This window comes from Trichomonas vaginalis, chromosome VI (assembly GCF_026262505.1).
Source record: "Trichomonas vaginalis G3 chromosome VI, whole genome shotgun sequence".
Lineage (NCBI taxonomy): Eukaryota > Parabasalia > Trichomonadida > Trichomonadidae > Trichomonas > Trichomonas vaginalis.
Window position 1 is genome coordinate 16152048 of NC_067208.1, and position 18119 is coordinate 16170166.

Sequence of the window (18119 nt, forward strand, 5' to 3'; positions counted from 1 at the left end):
ATAAATTGTGAATGAAGAACAAGCGTTATAAATCAATTTTCCTTTGTGTTTGCACATACTCTCTAATTTTTAAATATCGAAATCATTACTAACGTACATTTCAGCTGAAAACAATTCACAAAATTTATCAATATGCTTTATGATACATTCTAAATAATATTTATTTTTCTTTCAATATTCCGGTGCTAATTTTTTTTTTGAAATTCTCACAGCTAAATTTCTAGTTTTTTTAGTTTGTATAGCATCACCACAACATATAATAATCAATACATATATTAATTTTGAAAAATTTCTTATTCTGAACTGAAATTTATTATTGGTATAAAAGTATTCATAATTAACATAGAAATACAAACAGGTTTAAAATGCAGCCGAAAATGTAAGCATTGGAGGAAGAGCTGCAGGCTTCCTAAATGCAGGATATTTATAAGGACCGGGTTTAGGCTTTGGAAGCGACTTTTTACCTAAAACAACACCAATTCCCCTCGAAGCCATTGATTGAGCCGGAGGTTGAGAAGCATGTAACTTGTTGTATGCTTTAATTCGTTCAACAGCCGCTTTTCTAGCTTCTGAAACCATTTTCTTCTTTTCAAGTTTAATAGGAGTCAGGGATTCTGCTTCTGCAGGTGGTTCCTGCGGTGGTGGCTCAATTTCTATTGGAGGACGTATTGGAGCAGGCTGAGTTTTAGGTGCAGGTGGTGGTCCATTGACGACAAATGAAGCATATGATCCTGGACAACCATATTCATGCCATTTTGCATATAATTCGTTCAATTCCGCAAAAACTGGGTGAGCTAAAGCTCCATCTACAGTTATTCGATCTAAAGGATTATATATTAATAAATCTTCTATTAAGTCTGTGACTAAGAAACTTGTAGGACTCATGAAATCAGCAATATGCTGTCTTCTTCTGTATGGAAAATTATAATTTAATTGAGTATTCGGATTTTGTAAAAATACCTTAAGAATATCTTTTGTTGGAGTACCACAAAGAGCATGAATTCTATTAATCTGATCTAATTCATGTTTACCTGGAAATAATGGACGATTTTCTAATAATTCATATAACATGCATCCAACAGCCCAAACATCAACAGAAGGGCCATATTGACCAGATGTTAAAAGAATTTCAGGGGCTCTGTACCATCGAGTTGATACGTATTCTGTGTATGGACCTCTTTCAAAAGATTTTCTTGTTGATCCCAAGTCGACTATCTTCACTTCCAGAGTTTCCCTATTAATCATACAGTTTTCTGGTTTCATATCTCTGTGAAATAGGTATTTTGCGTGCATTGCAGATAAACCTTGAAGAATTTGATATATGATTAGTGACGCTTCTTTGGTAGGTAAACCGGATCCAACCATGCAAGTGTATTCATATAGGTTCATATCAAGTTTTTCGAAAACAAGTGCTAGAGATTTTTGCTTAAAATCAAATAAAACTTCATGTAATTTTACGATAAACGGACAATCACGTAATTCTATAAGTGTTGTGATTTCAGGTAATTGTTTTACTTCTTCTAACGTTTGATATGGATTTTTCATTCTTTTAATTGCAACGAATTGTCCTGTCTTTTTATCTCGAGCCTCATATACATCGGAGAAGGAGCCTTCGCCCAGTTTCCGAGTGACCTCAAAGTCGGTCGAAAACGTGGGCAGCGCCATAAATCTTTATTGAATAGTTTACACATCAAAAATAACGAGGATTTTAAAATTTTTGACAGCACTGTTATGAGGGTATGAGAGAATTACTTTTCAGATTAGCCGAACGCTGATTCTAACATATAAGCATATTTGTTATAATCCGAATACAGTAATTCATTAAAATATCTCACATTTCAATCAATATTTTTTTCTATTCTTTATATTAAAGTATTATTATTTTGAAATATAAATGATTTAGTTAACAAGAAGAAAGGTTTGTTTCAATTTATGGCGTGAGACACAAGTTAATTTAAATTGAATATGAAAATCACATTAATATACGATTTCAAATATTAATATCATATCCTTATATGCTAGGTCAGAATATACTGCTTCTCTTATTACAATAAATTAGTATAGAAAGTATATTGAGGAATAATTCATTATATTAGCAATATTTCACATGATAAGTTCTCATTTATGATGGGAAATTGTAATAGAGTTGCATTTCAAACTAGAACATTGATTAAGTCATCAGAAAGATTTAGATTTTTATCTCAATAGTTTTTTCACGTTTTATGAATTTATTCAAGAGAACTGTTCATTCTTTGGTTCAAATATTGTTGTCAAAGGATACTAATATATAGAGTTTAAACATTATGAATATATTGTTGAATGTAAAGTCAACAGACATCTAATCTTTGAAAATGATGAAATGTTCTGTTATTAGTGGACAATTTTAGAACTGTGCAGCTTACTAATACATTTCCTTTTTATTGTTTGGATAATTAATGAAATCATGATTTATTGTCAATACTCATGCTAAAATGCAAAGAATTTCATAAATATGGCTTCAAATAAAAAAAAAAAAAAAAAAAAAAAAAAGGTAGTGGGGCTTCCAGGCACTTCGTGCCTTCTAGCCCTGAAGATGTTTAGTATAAATGAAGTTTTTATTCGGAGGGCTTCCAGCCCATAAGAAATTTTTCCCAAGACCCAAGAGGAGGACCGAACCCCAGCCGACCAGCCGTTGACTTTTTTGTCAAGACTTCTTCGTAAATGTTTTGTCAAGACTTCTTCGTAATGAGCGTAAATGACCCAAAAATAATGTTTATGTTAGAATGTTAGATCTAACACGTTTTCTAACATGTTTTCTAACATCGTAGAAAACTCATGATTTCATCGTAAATGCTTTGTCGAAACTTCTTCATCGTAAATGTTTTGTCAAGATTTCATCGTAAATGTTTTGTCAAGACTTCTTCATAATGAGCGTAAATGACCAAAAATAAAGTTTATGTTAGCATGTTAGATCTAACACGTTTTCTAACATGTTTTCTAACATCGTAGAAAACTCATGATTTCATCGTAAATGCTTTGTCGAAACTTCTTCATCGTAAATGTTTTGTCAAGATTTCATCGTAAATGTTTTGTCAAGACTTCTTCGTAATGAGCGTAAATGACCAAATTTCAAGAGTTTTCTACGATGTTAGAAAACGTGTTAGAAAACATGTTAGATCTAACATTCTAACATAAACATTATTTTTGCTGTAAATTTCATGAAATTTCATGACTTCTTCGTAAATGTTTTGTCAAGACTTCTTCGTAAATGTTTTGTCAAGACTTCTTCGTAAATGTTTTGTCAAGACTTCTTCATCGTAAATGTTTTGTCACTTTTCTGTAGCTTTTCAGGAAAAAAAACATTTTTATTGTATATAAAATGAATTTTACAAAACCACCGTTACCCTTCTTTGGAAATAAGAGTAGATGTAAAGATATTCTATTGAGAGAACTTAAGAAACTACCGAATGGTCTAACATTTGTAGACTTGTTCGGTGGAAGTTTCTATATATCTCATTTGTGCCATACAATATTTCCTGACTCAAAGATTATATGCAATGACTTCGACAACTATATGAACCGTCTCAAACATATTCCAGACACAAACAAAATATTGAAAGAGTTAAAAGAAAAGATACCTATAGGTAAGATGGAACGTATACCATTAGATAAGAAAAATACTGTCAGAGAGGTTTTGAAAAAAGCAGAATATATTGACTGGGATAGTATATCTGCTAGACTATTATATAGTGGTTCTATAAGAGTTCATGACATTGAAACACTTATGTCAAAAGTTTTATATCTTAACTATACAAATGTTTTCAAAGAGGACATAGAAAAATATATTGAGGGTATAGAGTTTGTGAGATGTCATTGGACAGAGTTGTATGAAAAATATAAAGACAAGGAAAATGTTTTCTTTATAGTGGACCCGCCGTTCTTTAACACATGGGATTTTCAATACCAAGTAGACTGGACTTTGAGAGACTCTTTAGAAACTTTAGACGTTTTACATAACCATCCATGCTTTTACTTTACATCCGATAAAAGTGGTTTGGAAACCGTTATGAGATGGTTAGAGGACATACATGACTATGAGTTTAGATACGATAAGATAGAATATGAGAGAGGTCCTATAAACTGGAGAAAGTGTCATAACAAAGAAATTTTACTAGTAAGTAAATGTGGTTTGAAATAGGACTACTTGTTTTAGGTTTTTTCCATTGTGTCATTTATTTATTTGACGTGGCAGAAAAGTACAGAGAATATGAAGATGAACCAATGCCTGCAAATGTTCAGCATATGTACTCGTAAGAGATATTTTTATCTAATATTAAATGGACGCACAGAACTTAGCGAATGCACAGCAACCTGGACAACCAAACCCAGAGAATATTCCAAATGAAGTTAGAATACAAACTGCAATGGCAAACTATGGTCAAGTGCCAACAGATGTACAAATGCAAACTGCCATGTCAAATGACGCTGCGTTAGGTTTGCCACCATGGTATGCAAATATGAGATGGAAAGAGTTTTTACAAACCCTGAAGTGGGATATAAACAACTCTATGCAGATGACGCGAACACAGGAGTTGACCCAGAATATGTTTTCTACCAGAGGAGAAACAGAATGTATGAGCTCCAGTTAAAGAATGCTATGGAACTCAACAGGAAACGTAAGAGACTAGGCGACATTAGATTTTTACATATAGTAAAATGGGTTTCTTCAGTAAGATAGGAAACTTCTTTCGAAATGTTGGAAGAGGTATATGGAATGGAATAAAAACCGTAGGAAGAGGAATTTGGAACGGAGTCAAAAATATTGGTAAAAGAGTAGGTCAGTTTGTTGGTATTATACCTAAAGACCCTGAACCAGAAGACAAGCTCCTGTTATACAACAGCCTGAACCTGCACCACAGTCTAGTTTGGCAACCAAATCCAACACCTCAACCGTATTAAAAAATTATATTTTTACCGTTCGATAGTAGTTGTATATGAAACTAAGTTCTAAGTAAAACGCATGGTATAATGGAATTATTCTTTTTCTTCCATCTGTAGTAAACCATACTTGAAAGTCTGAAATACTTCCACTTGGTGGTTCGTATAACTTTGTAGGTTTTTCGTAAAAGTCATTTGCCAAGCATAAGAAAGAGTTTTGAGCGCCAGAAAATGAAGCATGAACAATAATAGCAGCTGGGTCGAAAACATTTTCATATGTTCCATTAGGGTTTTCGACTTCATAAAAGTTCGGGTGTACTGGATATTCTGCAGGCTGATTTAACATCCTCAAAAATCTATACCATGCCAAGTTGTTATATTTTGTAGAAATATAAACGTCTTCTCCAAGGTCTTCTATTCTATTGATTTTAACAGTTGCATTTTTCCTGTCATAAACAATATCGAGATGGTACTCTCCTTCGTCAATGTTGTACTGTTTTGCATATTCGAGATAGATATCGTTTATTTTTTCTTGAAAAGCTTGAAGAGTTGTTTCTAAGTTTACAAGCAAATTCACTTGTAAAAGTTTTCCCTGTTCAAATTTCTCATACGTACGTTTTTCTTTGTTATAGTATCGAACTTCAAAAGCGACCGTAAATGGGAAACCATGTATGGCTTCTGAAATGAACTTCATTCTACGAAAGCCAACAGCTTTTGTGACGGATGGGTCTCTTAACCATCTCAATGGGTAGTCAAAACGATAGCCTTCATGCTTTACGGTCTCTGTCTCAAACTTTTGACCGACATTAGTAAAAAGTTCATCTAATGGTTTAGTTGTAGCAACTCTTGAATTTTCTTTTTCTATTGAAAGCATATTTTATCTAGAATAAAAATGTCGAAAGAAACAGCGTCTATGAGAGAAATACAACACAACCGACAACTCATTGTGCAAGCTCTAAATAAGAACACAACAAACTTTTCAAACTATTCTAAGATATCTGAGTCATTGAAAGAAGGAAACTTAAAACTGACATTAAACCCTTTAACAGACGAGTTTCTGTTTCAAGACAGTAAGAACCATACTGTTTGTATAAATCCAACAAAAGGAACTTTAAACGAGAAACCTATAAAAGAACTTCTTTTGAAAGCAGATGTTGACAACAAAGCTGACAAAGAGTATGTCATTGAAAAAGTTCAAGAAGAACATGACAGAGCAGATGCAAATATGCAACGAAAGAACATACTCATCCTGAACTAGCAGACCAAACATATGTTGACAATAAAATGTCAAGTGAAGTGACAAGAGCTGAAAACGAATATTCTAAAAAGACTCATACACATACCATTGCAAATATTACAAACTTACAAGAAACCTTAAACAAGAAAAGTGACGTTGGACATACACACGATTTCTTCGCAACTGTTGGTATAGAAAAATATTGCAGGAACGGTTGAAGAACCTGATGGAACTGGTGGGGATGTATTAAATTGGAAACCTCCTAACTTTCCACAAGGTTTAACATCGGATGAAGACATAACGACGATGAAATACACTAGATGTAGAAATGTCTATGTCATGGAGGATGAAAACAATGTTAAATTCACTGCTCAAGATTTATATGATAAGAAAGCTGACAAAACATATGTTAACGATGAGTTAGATAAAAAAGCTGACAAAACATATGTTAACGATGAGTTAGATAAAAAAGCTGACAAAACAGAGCTTCAAACGTTAAAGACAGAAATACTTCAAACACTATATCCTATAGGTTCTATTTACACGTCAATGAACTCTACCAGACCAGAAGTAGTACTTGGTCTCGGAACTTGGACTCAAATAGTCGACAGGTTTTTGTATTGTGCAAACTCTTCAAAGGAAACAGGTGGAAGTAAAACGATTTCAGGTGAAAACTTACCTGCGCACAGTCACTACATAGATTTAAGTACATCTCAAGCAGGTTGGCATAAGCATAAATTTTGGGATTGGCACGCCTTGAAAAAAGGTAAAGGATATGATGTTAAAGACGACGTTCAGTTTGCTATAAATTGTTACTGGAGTGACACTCAGGGAGATGGAAACCATACACATCGCGTTACAGGATATACACAAACAACGGGACAAAGTAAAGACTACATGCCACCTTACATGACAGTTTACGCATGGTATAGAATTGCTTAGTCGTCATTTTCAACTTCTTTAGCATATTCGTCAGGAGTTGTCTTATATTTGTTAGGAACTGTCTTTGAAAGTATACCACCTTGAACTTTGACAAGTTTGAAACGAGGTCTGACAATAGTAGTTTTATCTTCTGCTTGCAGTCTGTACATTTTGCCATGTTTGCCTAAAACTTCATAATATTCTCTTGTATACTTTCTTCTATTTTTACGAACACGAACGTGAGTACCTGTCGAGTTCCCATTGTTGTCATAGTCAATAGTATTTTCATATGGGTCGCGTTTAGGTATTTCTATTTTTACTTTGTCGCCTTTCTTAAGTTTGAAGCCTGGCATTCTTTCTTGTTTGTCTCTTTTGACTAAACTATTAAATATATAGTCTTTCTCTAAGTCGGGTTGTTTTTCATTTCTTCGGGGGAGTGGTTTCCCAAACCTTTTTGTTTACGGGTATTGTAAATATTTAAAACTTGTCTCATCTTTGCCATGGAGAAATGTCTGTATTTGTCGTCATATGACATTTCATCTACCTCACCACCTTGTGGTTGGTTTAAGTCTCTTAAGATTTTTATACAACTGTCAATGACACCAAGAGCAGAATGGTTTTGGTCGACAATGAAATATTGGTTTACATTTTTTGAACGCAGATAGTTTTTAATATCGTCTGATTTGAAAGAACTTTCATAGTCAGATGTCAGTTTTGTTGGATGGTATTTGTCAACGAATATTGTCAAAGCAGTTTTCACATCTAAAATATTTTTGGACTGTAATGGTATGGCTTCACAGTATCTTGTGTTTTGACCGACAAATATTAGCCAATATGGTGGTCCATCTTCTCTATACCTCGGAATGTTTTCCAAGATATCCATAAACCAAGCATTTGGTGTTGAACTAAAGATTTTTACCATGAGTGCTTTCTTTGTCGCTTTAGAAACATAGGGGTCCTTGTTTGGATTCGTCATTTTTTAACCCATAAGAAATGGGTTTATTTGGCGCATTAGCAGGAGTTGCATCCAGATTTTTGCCCGCAGTGGGAACAATAGCCAGAGGTGTATTTGGAGTTGGAAGGAAGATTTTGAGTACATTAGGTATACTTAAAGAGAAAGCACAACCTATTATACAAACTGTACAGAAAGGTTGGGATGTAGCACGAGATGCAACAAATCTTATTCCAATCCTGAAACAAGAGGAAAAGTTCAAGGATGGATGGACAATGTAGGAAGACAAGCAGGAAACTATTATAACAAAGCAAATGACTACTATAACCAAGCAGGACACTATATGGACCAAGGTGAAAGATTCTTTAACAGAGGATATAACCATGCACAACAATGGGTAAACAATAACCAACCTCAACCGCCTCAAACGTGGGAATGTAAAATTTTTTACTGAGATGAAATGAACAATACAGCATTGAGACAAATGGGTTCAAGATGGATTTGTCGGCTTCCAGCAGTTACACAACGTGTTTGTCAAGTTCTTCCTATACCTCAGGAAGTTTTAGACCGACTTAAAAAACAACAACAACCAGTTGAAAACAAACCAAACTAAAATTTTTTACTGAGATGAAATGACCGAAGAAGTTGAAACGGTAGATTTGACACCACAAACAAAAAGTTCAGAACCATTGTCAAAACCTGTCAAAGAACTTACCGATGAAGAGAAAAATTCAATAATAGAAAGTGCCAGGTCTGGAAATACAAACCCTAACTATAAAGTCACTTTTCATAGAAATGGAACGGCTAGTATCTCAAAAAAGAAACAGACTCTCACAAATAAAATATTGAAGTCTGGAGGAGCTTTCGAGACAACAGATGGAAAAGTTTACTTCACTGACCAACAGTTCATTATAGAACATCTCATTGACTTAGAGTCGAAATATTCTAAACTTTACAACAAACACAAAAAGTTGAAAGGAAAACAAAAACAAATGGCATATGATATTTATGAAGATGTTGACGACACAACCATACCTGCAGGTGAGGTAAAACCAGAGAAACCGAAAAGTGACGAAAAACCAATAGAAGAAGGTGAGCCAAAAACTGAAGATAAACCAAAACCAAAGTTTAGTATTGGAACTAAACCAAGCCAACCTTCATTAGCTGGTATGGGTTGGCGTCAAAGACTTATGGTAGCTGGTGGTTATGTTAAGTAAAGGAAAAAACATATTTTAAAAAAAATATTTTTTTATTTTATTTGAAATGTACGCTGAGTTTGTTGGAACAGACCGTTGGAAAACTTGTTTGTTAGATGAGAAATATGAAATTCACTGTTGTGAGTCATTTGAAGTCAGAAACAAAAAGACAAAAAGAGTTTTAAGCGGATGGGAGCGAAATGACGGATATGCTAATATGAAGATGAGTGGAAAAAACTATTTTAAACATGTTGTCATTGCAACTCATTTTATACCGAACCCTAACAATTTACCTTTTGTAGACCATATAAACCATATAAGAAACGACAATAGACTTGAAAACTTGCGTTGGGTCACTTGTTCTGAAAACAATAAGAACATAGGCAAATTTCGAGATATTGTATTCGAATTTGTCGACGAACTAGAAGATGAAGCAATTGAAATTACAGACTATGGCGAGCATACGTTTGAGTTTTACTACTATAGCGAAGAACAAGACTCTTTCTACTTTTATACCGGCGTAAACTATAGGAAATTACAAGTATGTTTTACTAAGGCGGGCTATGCTCATGTAAACGCTAGAGATACAGATGGAAAATACGTTCAAATACATCTTAACAAATTCAAGAAGCTATATGGCATACCATTTTAAAACATTTTTTAAAACAGTATATTTTTACATATATTAAATGTTTCAGGTTGAAAAACAAAGAACAAAAGTAGCAGATACAAAACCGTTAGACTATATCTTTACAAACGCTGGTAGGACTATATCAGATGAAGAAATTTCATCCGGCTCCTACCGCTTTGACTTTCCAATTCGTTGGCTTCAAAGTCCTTCAGATGCAAAGGCAATAGGATTTAGAAGAGTTTTGTTTTCAAAAAGAACTAACGCATTTATGTTCGCAGTATATTTTCATGGTCAGTATAGAGGTTCTGATGGTCTAATAGACAAATTTGATGAAATGAGAATCTTTACAGTTCGTTCAGACGAAAGTCTTGAGAAGACTCTAAATGACTTTCAAACTCAAATAAACAAATACTACTGGGAATTTCAAGAAAAATACGATTCTTTACTAAATGGAACATACTATCTGAAACTAGAATATGACAAGATGAACTCCACAGTTTCATTTCAAAGGATTGAAAATAACCCTCCAAGAGATACACAGTTTTTATTTTGGCAAGTAGACAAACGTTCTTGGGCACAATTTCTTCGGTTACTAAACCAGAACGAACCATTACCACCTGACGGTCCGTTCTGGTTTATACGCCCACCAACAGATTTGACAGTTTATAGAAACGTGTTTGACCCTCAAAATGTCATGTGTCATGCAAGTTTCAGTTCAAGCAACAATAGTTTTCTTTGTATTGGTAAGGACTTTTATGACTTTGCTTCTAAATTCTACGAACCACCTAGTAACAGTTTCTCTGACTTTCAAGTTTGGTTCACAACAAATGGTGTGCAACATATTGTTCCATTGTACTACGACTTTTATCTCGAATTGTCTTTCATATATAACTACGGAGAAGTGCTGAAAAAGTATTGAAAAATAATGTTTATGTTAGAATGTTAGATCTAACATGTTTTCTAACATTTTTTCTAACATCGTAGAAAACTCATGAAAACAATTTATTTTTGTGAATATGTAAGCGGCTCATAGCTCAGTGGTATGGGCTACCTCGTTAAAGGCGTCGAAGACCTCGGTTCAAATCCCGATTCGCGCAGGTTTTTTCCTTTTATGCAGTGAAATTTCATGTACATAGGTTACTTTGGTGTTAGACCCTAGTGAAGAAAATAGAACGATATAAGTTTACATTTGTAAGGTTACTTTGGTGTTAGACCCTAGTGAAGAAAATAGAACGATAGGAGTTTACATTTGTAAAGTTGGACGATAAAAATCTCTGCTACTAGCAGTACTGCTACTGTCAGTAAAAGTACTGCTACTGTCAGTAAAAGTACTGCTACTGTCAGTAAAAGTACTGCTACTGTCAGTAAAAGTACTGCTACTGTCAGTAAAAGTACTGCTACTGTCAGTAAAAGTACTGCTACTGTCAGTAAAAGTACTGCTAGTAGCAGAGATTTTTATCGTTGTGGTCCGACGGTTAAGCCACAAACGAATGTCCGACGTCCCACCAAAAAATATTTTTTATTTTTATTGTAAGAACTGAAATGACAGTCGAAGCAAAAACGTTCACGAACAAATCTAATGGCGAAACATTCACAAAAGGCACTTACAACGGTATTGAAGTCTTACGTAGAGACAAGGATGGTTATATAAATGCAACAAAGATGTGTCAGCAGTTTAGGAAAGACTTTAGAAGGTTGTTGGAAAATAAGTCCTGGGAAGAGTATTTTAAGGCATTTTGTGAAGAATATACCAACCCGCGGAAAACGGCGGGTTGCTTTTTATACAAAGTTCATGCAGGAATTCCGGATGAAATCAAACAGGTTAGAGGAATGTATGTAGACCCAAGACTCGTAAACTATATTGCAATGTGGGCTTCTCCAAAATATTGTATAGCAGTTGGAAAAATTATGGACTCCATAGACAAGAAAGTTCATGAGAAGTTAGATGAAGAAGAACTTGAAGATACAGTAGAGAATGCAAAACCTTTGTTCGAAGAAGAAGTTAGAAAAATGCATGAAAAACAAATAGAACATGAACGTGAGATATGTTCTGGTTATAGAGACTCGCCATACGAACTAAACCAATGGGAACAAGAAGATTTAAAGAGAGAATTTAGAGAATATGAACTCGCTAAGATAGCATTAGAAGCTGCAGAAAAGAAGTTAAAAGTTTGGGGTCGTTTTGTAAAAAAATATTGTGAGTAAATGAACCATTTTTTTGGCAAAAATAAAGTTTATGTTAGAATGTTAGATCTAACACGTTTTCTAACCTCATTTCTAACCTCTTGAATTTTCATGAATTTCATCGTAAATGTTTTGTCGAAACTTCTTCATCGTAATGAGTGTAAATGTTTTGTCGAAACTTCTTCGTATATGTTTTGTCAAAACTTCATCGTATATGTTTTGTCGAAACTTCTTCATCGTAATGAGTGTAAAGGACCCAAAAATAATGTTTATGTTAGAATGTTAGATCTAACATGTTTTCTAACATGTTTTCTAACATGGTCTAAAACTCTTGAATTTTCATGAAATTTACACCAAAAATAAAAAATAAAGTTAGTTTTATTTTTATTTATTTTTTTATTTTGTATGTAAGAACAGAAATGTCAACAATCGGCACAACAGCAATTCAAACAACAGCACCAAACTCTTTAGTCATGAACCCAACTTCAATGTTAGTAGAGATGAAAAGCTTCATTCCTTCTTCATATACTTTCGAAACAAAAATCCAGAAGATAAAGCAGGAACTTCTCCAAGGAGATTTAGATTGCACTGCAAAAGATGAAACAAATGAACAGTATCTTTATGAAATGCAGGACCTCATCGACCATTTACCCAAATTGCCTGAAATCCAACAACAAAAACTCACTATTCCAGAATTCGATGAAATAGAAGTCGGACTGACTGACTCGGTAGAAATAAAGAAGTTCATACGAAAGGTAAATTATGAATTCCTTGGTTTTCATTGCAACCATAAAGTTATGGACAAAGATTGCGACATGGTATATAAGAATGTTTCTGACCTTTACAAATCTGGGGAGTTTAAGACCTACGACAACTTTGTTTCGTTAGTTGCTGAATGTGTATGGCAGATAAGAGATAAAGATAGAAGAGGCAAAGTATGGAACGAACAAATAAGACCCGCTATGTTTGAGTTAAAGAAAACCATTGACGCCTTAGTTGTTTTAGCAGGTAAGGTTTCAATGTACAATGCTAAAATGAACCCACAATGTTCTAAATGTAAAGCAGCAATGAGGAAATATAACTACTCCGTCAAAGAGATAGAAAGAATGAGAAACGACTATGCAGACTTAAAGAAAGAAGCAGAAAAGCCAGCAGAAGATAAAATGGACATGTTAGCATTTCTGAACAAAAACTATCCAACTGCTAACGATTTCCTTCTATCTGACGTCAAGAAGAAGTATAAAGAAACTTTCGGTATCGTTAAAACTTTTGACATACTGACAGAAGAAATAGAAGCTACGAAATTGTTTAGAGTCATGAACCATCGCAACATATACCATGTAAAACGCTTGTAAATAGTTATGTTAGAAAACATGTTAGAAAACATGTTAGATCTAACATTCTAACATAAACATTATTTTTATTGAATTCCGTATGAAATTTCATGAGTTTTGTATGTTTTAGACCATGTTAGAAAACATGTTAGAAAACATGTTAGATCTAACATTCTAACATAAACATTATTTTTGCTGAATTCCGTATGAAATTTCATGAATTTCCTCATATGCTTGCTTCCCTCGGAAAACCGAGAGAAGAACAGCGAGTAGTGAAAAAACCCTGGTCGCCAAAACTCTTTATTTTTCAAGCTTGACTTTTTACAATTTGAACTTTGTTTGCGTAGATATGAATTCTGAAAGAAGTATGAGGGTCTTGTATGACTTTGTACTTCTCCCATAGTTCATGTCTGTCAAACTTACCTGCCATGGACTCTTTCATAAGTTCCATGAAATCGTCTTCGGACAATCCAGGGAAAAGTATAATGTCAGTAAGTATTCTTTTAACATCCTTACTTAAACTCTTTGCTGTCTGTACACAAATGACAACTGAGATGTTAAAGTGTCTGAGCTTCTTAAGAATTCGACACATATCTTGTTCTCTATTCTTTAACAAAGGATGAGAGGCGAAATCATCTAAGATAAGAAGACATCTATGAGGGTATGTCTTCCAATCGTAAGATTGCAATTTCTTCGAAATGTATTCTATCTCTTTCTGTTTGTTTCTGAAGTGTTTCTTCTCTAATATTCTCTGCATTTCCTCATTTGGGTCTTTAAACTTAGAATTTATATACTCATTTATAGCATTATACTTCAAAACTCTTCTTTGGTACTTCTTTATCCAATCTAACAACTCAGTATCCTTTATACATACTAACTTAGACTTCTTTATAATATCTTTGAACGAATTGACGGTTTGGTCAAATTGACCAGAAGTACTACAAATAACAACTAACTCATAGAATGGGTTCTTCTCATCTAGTTCTTGTTGTTGTGCAGCCATTTTAAGATAAGTGAAAGTCTTACCCGACCCAGGTGGTGCAATTAGACCTGTTATACCATTCTGAGCAAATAAGAACTTTTCATGTATAGGCTTTATCTGAGCATTTTCTAACTTCCTCTTGTTCTTCTTCAAAACATTCTCAAATTTCTTGTCAATGTCAGCAAACTTTTTTTCTAACATATTTTTAGAAAAATTAAAATTTTTATCTTTTAGAAAATGTCTAGTGATTTCGCTATCTATATTCGAGACAAGCTTTTTGACTCTAAAACTTCTGTCGACCATAAAATCTTACATAGTGTAAACAAGAAAGGTGAATTTGTTCTAAAGTTCTGTTTCTGGGAATATGACAAGAACCATAAAACATTAAGCAGAGAAGTCTTTAAGTTTGTCAATGACAGACTTGTTGACAGAGATGACGCCGATTGGAAAGATGAAGTCCAACAAAAGTTCTTAGAATGCAAAGAAGACACATGCGCTGTTCTTGAAGATGAAATAGAAAACAGAATAGATGAGCTATTAAAGGACAAAGAACTTTTACATAAATATGGTTGCGCCAAATTTGACATAACTCCACCAGAGAAGAAGAAGAAGAGAGAAAAGAAAGAAAAGAAAGTAGAAGAAAAGAAAGTAGAAGAAGAGAAGAAAGAACCAGAGCCAGAGAAGAAGAAATTTGACATGTAAAAATAAAATTTTATTTTTAGAACATTTCTGGGTCAATGTCAATGTTCTCTTCCTCTTTAGGAGCAAACACTGGCTTAGACTCTAAAATCTTTTTACCCAATTTACCTTGAACTTCTACTATCTTAGACTCATAATATTCATAGTCGTCTGCTTTCTTTGGTTCATAAGGTATAACAAGTTTGTATGCTTTACCTTCTTCGAGTTTTGAGAACTTTCTGTCAAAATTTTCTTTGACTGCTAACAAACCTTCTATGTCTAAGTCTTCAAATTTCGCACCATTTTTAGTCACAATAGCAAACTTAACTGGTGCAATGTTCCAAATTTTGTCAAATGTAGACTTTTCAAAATGGTAGAAGTAAACATTCAAATAAGCGAATGGAGCTAACTTATCTTTGACTTCTGTCATGTACTTATTTACTGAAATATATTTCGTCATCTTTTCTATCGGATAAAAAAATATTTTTTTTAAATTTACTCAGAAAAATTTTTCTTTGTATATACGCCGTTCTGAACATCTAAAAGACTTTTGACATTTGCCAAGAATGTACGTTTAGAAGCTGCCATATAACCATATTCTTGACAATATTGTTTATATTCATCATATAATGACCTTTCATCTAATGACACAAAGTCGGTTTCATCTATAAACAGTTCATATACACTCTTGTTTGCTTCTAACAATGTTTGTCTCTCTTCGGTATGTGGAATTTGTCTTGGATTGAACTTAGAAATATCTAATGTCATAAAGTATGAGAACAAGTGGTTGTAAAAGTCAGATGTCAAAGTTTCTGCTAAGTCGTCAAAATATTCTGTATCTTGCATATGAGAATCTGACGTTCTGACAACTACATATCTTCTGTCAGAACTTTCTAACTTCATCGGAACAGTATTGTTTGAAACCATAATGAAGTTTGCAACATTTTCACAAACTCTTTGGTCTTTATACTTTCTTTCAACAACTCCAACTTTGTCTGTTATAAGACTCTTCAAAGCATCTGAGTTCAAAACTTTTGTTGTATCTATACTTTGAAGTTCATTGCAAACTATAAGTTTCATATTCTCTATTGAAGAGTTAAATTTACCGCAGATGTTTTCTAAGTTTGTCATATTAGGGTTCGAATAGCCCTCTAACAGTTTGCATAAGATATCTGTAAAGAAAGTGTTCTTACCAGTTCCTTGTTTTCCAATTATAATGAGAGCAGTTTCATTTTTAGCACTTGGATGTTGTAAGATGTTTGCAAACCAACATAAGATATACTCATAGACTCTTTCGTTTCCATTGCATATAATTTCTTTGACATGGTCTAACCAAGCTTCTATAACATTTTCTTTCCATTCTACTTGTTCATATTTATATCCAGTGAAGATAGAATAGAAGTTTGGAGAAGGTGTATAGAACTTTATACCACGAACTGAAAAATCTTCAAGTTTTGACAATAAGATATCCCAAGCATCTAACATCTTCATGCCAACTTGTACGACTTTTATTTTCTTAAGTTTCTGTCTACATTCTTGTTCAGACACTATTGTTGCTCTTGGTTTGTTAAAGACAACATCCCATTCTTTCATAACATAACATTCTGGGGCAGAGTCAACATAAATGACTAAACGTTTCAAATTCTCGACTGCTTTGTTATAGTCTCGAAATGGACACATATTTCTGAATGCTTGGAAGTCATAAAAATCTGAAACATCTATTCTGTACATTTTTATAAAAATAAAAAAATAATATTTTTTTTTATTCTTGACTTTGTTGTTCCATTTGTTGCATTTGTTGTTCTTGAGCTATTTGTTGTTGAAGTTGTTCTTGTAATACAATACTTTCACCAGTTGCATCTTCCAATTCGAAACTTTCTGCCGTCATTGACAAATACATAGGACATAAAAGTTTTACAGGAACAAAGTTTGCGTCAACTAAGGTTAAGTTTATGTTTGCTAAAGTGTTTGAGTTTACTAAAGCTGAAAACTCTGCATTCGAATGAACAATAGGCAAACCAGCAGAGAATGTGTTGTTTATACGCATGAGTATCTTTTGGTCATAGTAGTTTCTGTCGACATTCGAATAGCACTTTGAACCTAAGTTTGAAACAATATATAAAATAGGTGTACTTAAAGTCAATGGAACAGACATTCCTTGTATGACACCTTTTCCTGTTATAGGAAACTGTTGGTAGTAAAAACCAGATATAAGTTTTGTATTATAGCTCATATTGTTTATAGTAAACTCAGTCGGACATCCAAACATAATGAAACCTGCTCTAGTTGCAGCACATGTTACATCCGTCCTTAAAGTATTAAATAAGTCAACAAAACCTGTTGGTGGTATATCTGAGTAAGTATCTTCAAAGGAGTATTTTTTACCATTCACAACAATAAAGTCTTCTGGTGTCAAAGAGCCAAAACAGGCTTTAGTCGTCATTGTGTTTAAAGTTAGTTTACAATATCGTCCTTGAGGACTTTGTAAGTTTGTTGTTATAGAATTATATGACTCAGGGTTTTTAGTCGTCGTAATAGTATAAACCACTATGTCTTCTGCCATTTACTTAGCAAATAAATTTTAATGAAATGTTGTGGTCGTCAAATATTTTTATGACGTCTGGGAAACTATACTTTAAGTTCAACGTTTCACCTCCTTTCATAACGTATATCTTGTCAATGACATTGTATGAAACACCACAGCAAGCAATGTCGGGTTCTATTTCTTTGATGTTTATATCGTCTGCCTCTGTCAAAAGTTTCAATAGTTCTTTCAAAACTTCATGAGGTTGCAATGACATATGAGTTCACTTTTACAGGGTTGTGTTCGACCAAGTTTAACATTATACCAAAGTTGACAAATCTTCTCCTGAGTTTTAAGTTTGTCTTTAAGTTCGTTGCTTGTAGTCATTTCGAATATCTGCAACAGAACTTAAGTCTCTGCTAACTTCAGGGTATGTTGGTTCTTTTACCAGGAACTATTGTTATACCATCTTCGTCTTCGTATGGTTTCCCCACTTCAACATCTCTTTCTTTGACATTGACAACAACACTTTGCACTGTTTGTGTTTGAGTTGGTGAATTTAA

At 33.6% G+C, this 18119-nt stretch overlaps 12 protein-coding genes and 1 pseudogene across 13 annotated transcripts, besides 1 other annotated feature; 9 read left to right on the forward strand and 4 right to left on the reverse strand.

The window, feature by feature from the left end:
• Positions 1-303: 303 nt before the first annotated feature.
• On the reverse strand, positions 304-1670 carry TVAGG3_0874690 (protein serine/threonine kinase protein; the record flags this gene model as incomplete). The annotated part of the gene is made up of 1 exon (XM_001302282.2): positions 361-1545. The coding sequence occupies one exon, from the start codon at positions 1543-1545 to the stop codon at positions 361-363; it is 1185 nt and encodes a 394-aa protein (XP_001302283.1).
• An 829-nt stretch (positions 1671-2499) lies between these two features.
• Positions 2500-18119: part of a mobile genetic element that runs on past the window's edge.
• TVAGG3_0874710 (phage tail repeat-like family) lies at positions 3359-4177 on the forward strand (the record flags this gene model as incomplete). The annotated part of the gene is made up of 1 exon (XM_051250195.1): positions 3359-4177. One exon carries the CDS (start codon positions 3359-3361, stop codon positions 4175-4177), a length of 819 nt encoding a protein of 272 aa, XP_051085670.1.
• On the forward strand, positions 6202-7066 carry TVAGG3_0874720 (annotated as a pseudogene). Its single transcript has one exon. A coding segment is annotated over exon 1 (865 nt).
• On the forward strand, positions 8488-8640 carry TVAGG3_0874730 (uncharacterized protein; the record flags this gene model as incomplete). The annotated part of the gene is made up of 1 exon (XM_051250196.1): positions 8488-8640. The coding sequence occupies one exon, from the start codon at positions 8488-8490 to the stop codon at positions 8638-8640; it is 153 nt and encodes a 50-aa protein (XP_051085671.1).
• TVAGG3_0874740 (phage tail repeat-like family) lies at positions 8660-9244 on the forward strand (the record flags this gene model as incomplete). The annotated part of the gene is made up of 1 exon (XM_051250197.1): positions 8660-9244. One exon carries the CDS (start codon positions 8660-8662, stop codon positions 9242-9244), a length of 585 nt encoding a protein of 194 aa, XP_051085672.1.
• Positions 9291-9875, forward strand: TVAGG3_0874750 (His-Me finger endonucleases family; the record flags this gene model as incomplete). Its single annotated transcript, XM_051250198.1, has 1 exon — positions 9291-9875. One exon carries the CDS (start codon positions 9291-9293, stop codon positions 9873-9875), a length of 585 nt encoding a protein of 194 aa, XP_051085673.1.
• TVAGG3_0874760 (uncharacterized protein) lies at positions 9913-10773 on the forward strand (the record flags this gene model as incomplete). The annotated part of the gene is made up of 1 exon (XM_051250199.1): positions 9913-10773. The coding sequence occupies one exon, from the start codon at positions 9913-9915 to the stop codon at positions 10771-10773; it is 861 nt and encodes a 286-aa protein (XP_051085674.1).
• TVAGG3_0874770 (uncharacterized protein) lies at positions 11397-12059 on the forward strand (the record flags this gene model as incomplete). The annotated part of the gene is made up of 1 exon (XM_051250200.1): positions 11397-12059. The coding sequence occupies one exon, from the start codon at positions 11397-11399 to the stop codon at positions 12057-12059; it is 663 nt and encodes a 220-aa protein (XP_051085675.1).
• On the forward strand, positions 12458-13393 carry TVAGG3_0874780 (organellar and viral DNA polymerase type B; the record flags this gene model as incomplete). The annotated part of the gene is made up of 1 exon (XM_051250201.1): positions 12458-13393. One exon carries the CDS (start codon positions 12458-12460, stop codon positions 13391-13393), a length of 936 nt encoding a protein of 311 aa, XP_051085676.1.
• On the reverse strand, positions 13680-14129 carry TVAGG3_0874790 (protein of unknown function, DUF4106 family; the record flags this gene model as incomplete). The annotated part of the gene is made up of 1 exon (XM_051250202.1): positions 13680-14129. One exon carries the CDS (start codon positions 14127-14129, stop codon positions 13680-13682), a length of 450 nt encoding a protein of 149 aa, XP_051085677.1.
• TVAGG3_0874800 (uncharacterized protein) lies at positions 14592-15056 on the forward strand (the record flags this gene model as incomplete). Its single annotated transcript, XM_051250203.1, has 1 exon — positions 14592-15056. One exon carries the CDS (start codon positions 14592-14594, stop codon positions 15054-15056), a length of 465 nt encoding a protein of 154 aa, XP_051085678.1.
• TVAGG3_0874810 (protein of unknown function, DUF4108 family) lies at positions 15073-15492 on the reverse strand (the record flags this gene model as incomplete). Its single annotated transcript, XM_051250204.1, has 1 exon — positions 15073-15492. One exon carries the CDS (start codon positions 15490-15492, stop codon positions 15073-15075), a length of 420 nt encoding a protein of 139 aa, XP_051085679.1.
• TVAGG3_0874820 (uncharacterized protein) lies at positions 16795-17187 on the reverse strand (the record flags this gene model as incomplete). The annotated part of the gene is made up of 1 exon (XM_051250205.1): positions 16795-17187. One exon carries the CDS (start codon positions 17185-17187, stop codon positions 16795-16797), a length of 393 nt encoding a protein of 130 aa, XP_051085680.1.